This window comes from Malus domestica, chromosome 05 (assembly GCF_042453785.1).
Source record: "Malus domestica chromosome 05, GDT2T_hap1".
In the NCBI taxonomy this organism is placed as follows: Eukaryota; Viridiplantae; Streptophyta; class Magnoliopsida; order Rosales; family Rosaceae; genus Malus; species Malus domestica.
Window position 1 is genome coordinate 3,897,491 of NC_091665.1, and position 5,024 is coordinate 3,902,514.

The 5,024-nt window shown below is 40.2% G+C and overlaps 1 protein-coding gene across 1 annotated transcript; it reads left to right on the top strand.

The window, feature by feature from the left end:
• Nucleotides 1-3,776: 3,776 nt before the first annotated feature.
• Nucleotides 3,777-5,024, top strand: LOC103402232 (U-box domain-containing protein 29-like). The gene has a single exon (XM_008340975.1). The coding sequence runs from the start codon at nucleotides 3,777-3,779 to the stop codon at nucleotides 5,022-5,024; it is 1,248 nt and encodes a 415-aa protein (XP_008339197.1).

Consider the following 5,024-nt stretch of genomic DNA (forward strand, 5'->3'; position numbering starts at 1 on the left):
AAGTTAAACTCTATGGAAGTTAACATTGGTGGAAAGCAGTTGGTCTTCATGATCCTTCAAGTTCTCCCATACAAGTATTCTCAATTAAAGGTGTCATACAATGCTTAAGACAAAAGTTGGGATGTAGATGAGCTTAAAACAGCCCAGAAGATAAGTGGTAGTTAATAGAGGCAGGAGCAAACATGCATGGAGTTTGACATTCATGAGATGAAATGATAGGTTCATCAGTCTACTCCCCCACTAACTAATTAAGCTGTATGTTGACTAATTAAGAAGAATCAAGTAGTTAGGCTCCTTCCATCAGCTTCACCTACTACTATAAGTTCCAATAATTATAATATTAATCTATATGGCGCCAACAAAAAATTAATATGTAATACCTCATTCACAATGTACCATTAGTATTTAATGTGATATTCTGCATGCATTAGGAAGTTATCAAATTGAAATCCAAGTTGTTTTATATGTATAAGGTGAAAACCTGAAGCATGTTTGTGTTGTAAATAGTGTCTTTATTTAGGAATATGATTGTGTAAACTTAGTAGAATTCCAATAGGATTTGGAGATCAAATACTTTAATGATTTGTATTATTTGCAAGGCAAGAAAGCTCATCATGATTGGAATAAATAAAGCCCTTCTCTCTTTCTCTCTTTTATTTGCCGCACCCTCTCCTTACTCTCCATAAAGTATAAGTTTTACAAAACGTTATCGGCACAAATAGCTTTCAAAGTTGTGCATGGAGTTCTAGAGAAGAATTATCCCGGAGTTTTGCCATCTTCAAATTAAGGGGAGTATTAGTTAATTTCATATCATCCTTATTTTGTTTAAACTATTATTTTGTTTATTGAATTGATCTAGTTGTTAATTGATTCAATATTTCTTTCTCTATGCATATGCTGGAAAAGACAATATTTAGATTTGGAGAAGTTCCTTCAAGACCGGAGTTTTGCCACTCTAACCACGTAACCCTAACCTTAATTTATGTCTCCACACTAACCACTCATATCATAGATGCATACTTTACAAAGTATTCTTATGATTGGAAGTGTTCATATTTTATGTCATCATTCATAGATTATTCTTGTAAATTTTTATTCGATCAAATCGAAAATAGTTTAGCCCTTTAATTATAATTGTGAACATTTCATTGTTTATCGACAACCATATGTTTGTTTATTTATCAAGTCGCAGTTAGATTATTAAAAGATTTGCAATTTTTATAAATTTGTTGGGATGATTTTTCGATGATAATCTTAAAAATAATTGAGATTATGAAAAATATTGTAAATTGAGTCCAAATGAATGGTCTAATTTCAACTATTTTCAGTTTTTATTTATTCTTTGTTAGTGATAGAGGAAAATGGATAAAGAAAATGAGGAATGAAAATAGTGGATGAAGGATGGTGAAAGAGATGTAAAAGAAATTAACAATAACAGATATACAAAGTGAATTTAAAAAAAAGAAAAAAACCAGAACTATTTCAATTTGTTGTCACTTTTAAGATTTTGTTTTCATTCCGTCATCCCTTATGCCTCCATCATGCTTCCCTCTTCAAACAGAAGCGAAACAAAATTTAAAAACAAGTCATTTATTATCAAACGAACGCTTAATTTCTGAGTTGTTACATAAACACATGGTTCATGCAAAGGCCCCTCAAAGATATAAAGTCAAACACCACAACTTATTGAATTCCAGTTCCGTTCCGTTGAGGGATCATTAGACAATTTTATTTTAGGGATAATCACAATGAGGTTTATCAAATATCAACATATATATGAAAATTGATTATGATTTTAGGGTAATGCTATTTACACACCTATTTTTACATCTCACGTACCTTTATCAATTTTTGTCATTCATCTTCTTCATTTTATTCGATCGTACGATCGAAAATTGAAAAAAAATGTATAAGAGGTGAAAATGAATGTATGGATATCACCGCCTTTCATTCTATAGTTTTATTTGTCCCAACAAGTAGGCTAATATATATTGGAAAATTAGGGTGTGTACACGCAGAAGAGAGGCATAGTCTTTGGTCTTATCGCCTCTAAAGTCAGGAGAGAAGACCCGAAGAGCAATCCATAGTCCACATTTCCCTACGGTCATATTCGGCGGACAAAATTCAAAGCTCCAACGTCTTCACTCTTCTTCTTTACATCCCGTGTTCCAACTTCCACGTCCCGCTGAGACCGGGGACCCTACTAGGCTACTTTACATGCAAAGTCGTACACGGTGACACAACACCAAACACTATATATCGCATTTTCTATTTTTAGTCATTGACTAACATGATTTATGTCATAAAAACGTTTAAATTTGAAATTATACTACTTGTATATATATACCTAATGAGGAGAGAAGGGGTTTAAATTTGAATTATTCTACTTGTATATATACCTAATGAGGAGAGAAGGAGTCTTTCCCTTCCAAGCTTATATAGAAAAACGAGGGAGGAAAACAAGGAGCATTGCCAAAAAAGAAGTGTGAAAATTGATCATGGAAATGACGCGTTGAGCAGTGCATTCACCCCAATTTTTCACGACACTAGTAATGCTCTTCAATGTTACACTAAAAAGAAAAGCTATAGCTGTGCTCATGAAAAGGGGACTTACCAAAAATATGAAGAAATGAGGAAACTAAAGGATTCCTTAATGGAAGCTGGAAAGGAGCCATACACCTATAAAATTGGGTAGAATTTAGCACAAGGAAGGAGAGACACAACGTGGGAAAACAATATAAACAACATAGAGGGAAGGAATGAAAGCAAGATTGCACCACGCAGAGCACACTTTTCTCTTAGTGTATAAAACTCAATTTTTGAAGGGAGAATTCTCCTAACCTTCCAGGGATTCCTTCAAACTTCTCGTAGATTTCCCTAGCTACTACAAATATACACAGAACATTGAGAACCCTAGGTTAGCCATTCCCAAAACCATGCGAGCAAGCACTGAGTTCTCTCTCATGCTAAACCGATAAGTTTTTAGCTTCCACGCCACGCTTCGTTCAGGCAAGCCATAATTTATTGCAATCATTCAGTCTTTGAGCTATTAATTCAATTGGAATACTTCCTAAGACATACTAATTCTTTCTAAGTTACCGGAAACGAACCAGGTGAGCTAAGAGTTTCCGTCGAGGCCCAAATCCAACTCGATCAAAAAGTTCCCAACTACATCATCACCATTAATGTAAGCCGAATTTGAGACGACTCACTTACAAAGATAAATATTTCTAAACCATAGTACTAATTGATCACTTTGATATCGCGCATGCTTGTAGGCTCCACTACACTAGCATCAATTAACTCTTGATATAGCGTTATTTTACTTCTCATGTTATTCCCAATTGATTAACAAAACTACTACAACAAGAACACCGAATAAAATTAGCATATGAATTTTAGAAAATTAAGAAAAACACACACTTTGATTTATTTTTATCTATTGATTTTTATTTTAATGTAAAGAGGTACACAGTGCTGACTTTCCAAATACAAATCCCATCGTTCATGGGCATTAGTGGAATTTCGCCCTTCAATAACTGTAATTTCCCTCCTTATGCAAGCTGTTTCACGCGGATACAAACCCAATTTGACCAACGACTATGTAGTCGTATTTACATACACACCCCTGTCCCACCACTAACAAGTCAAAACGACCACGTCACCTTGGTCCTCAAAAACACTTCCAACCTCCACTTCCTCCCAAAACGCAATAAACTCAAAACCTGTCCGTCTGAAAAACTCTGGAGCAGCAAACACTCAAATCGCCGGCAAAAATGGCGAGGGAGCGCGACCACCTCTACATCACCGTCCCCAACCTCTTCCGCTGCCCCATCTCCATGGACGTCATGCGCTCCCCCGTCAGCCTCTGCACCGGCGTCACATACGACCGCGCCAGCATCCAGCACTGGCTCGAATCAGGCCACGACACCTGCCCCGCCACCATGCAGACTCTCCAATCCAAGGACGTCATCCCCAACCTCACTCTCCGCCGTCTAATCAACCTCTGGGCCCAGTCCCACGGCCCTTCCTCGCCGGCCTCCTCTCCCTCTCTCTCCTCCCAGCACCTGGCCTCCCTCGTCCAATTCCTCCAAAGCGATAACCAGAGCGAGAAATTCAGCCAAAATATCGTCCACTCGTTGTCGAGGGCGGCCGATTTCGCGAGGGGCAGCGACGAGAATCGGAGGTTTGTGGCGAGTTTCGACGGCTTCGTCACCACCATTGTCGGGGTTCTGAACAGAGAAGGCGTCGAAATCGAGGTCCTCGAATCAGTAATTAAGGTTTTGGATTCGATTTTTCCTCAGATCGGAGTCAACGAGCTATTGAGCCGATTAATGGTGAAGAGCAACGGCAATTTCCTCGCTTCGATTCGATTGGTGTTGCAGAAAGGCAGCCTGAGCTCGAAGATCGAATCCGTCAGGGTTTTGGATTCGATTGCGCTCGACGCGGAGTCGAAACGATTAATCGCAGAGAAAGAAGGCTTACTGTCCGTACTCAACGATCTATTGAGCTCGGAAACCGATCAGAACCTACACAGCGCCGTTTTCTCGTGCTTAGCATCCGTGTCCGTGACTCGGTCAATCAAAGCGGAGCTCGTCCAGTTCGGACTCGTCCGAGTCATTACGTCAACGCTGTTAAACCCGGACACCAACACTCCCCTGGCGGAGAAGTCTTTAAAGCTATTGTCCACGATTGCCACTTGCGCGGAGGGCCGGTCGGCGATCAGCGGGGAGGAGAAGTGCGCGGGGGCGGTGGCGGAGAGGCTGATGAAGGTGTCGAGGGGAGCGACGGAGGACGGCGTGGCGGTGCTGTGGAGCGTGTGCTGCATGTTGGGGGACAAGAGGGCGAGGGAGAGCGTGGCGGGAGGGAATGGGGTGGCGAAGGTGCTGTTGGTGATGCAGAGTGGGTATGGAGAGGGGCATTTTGTGAGGAGGATGTGTGGGGATTTGGTCAAAGTTTTGAGCGTCGGGTTGGGGTTGGGGTTGAGGTATGACACCAAGACTATACATATCATGCCTTGTTAG

What these genes read in the sequence shown, in the direction of transcription:
- LOC103402232 (XM_008340975.1), top strand. Translation starts at nt 3,777, where the DNA reads ATGGCGAGGGAGCGCGACCACCTCTACATCACCGTCCCCAACCTCTTC.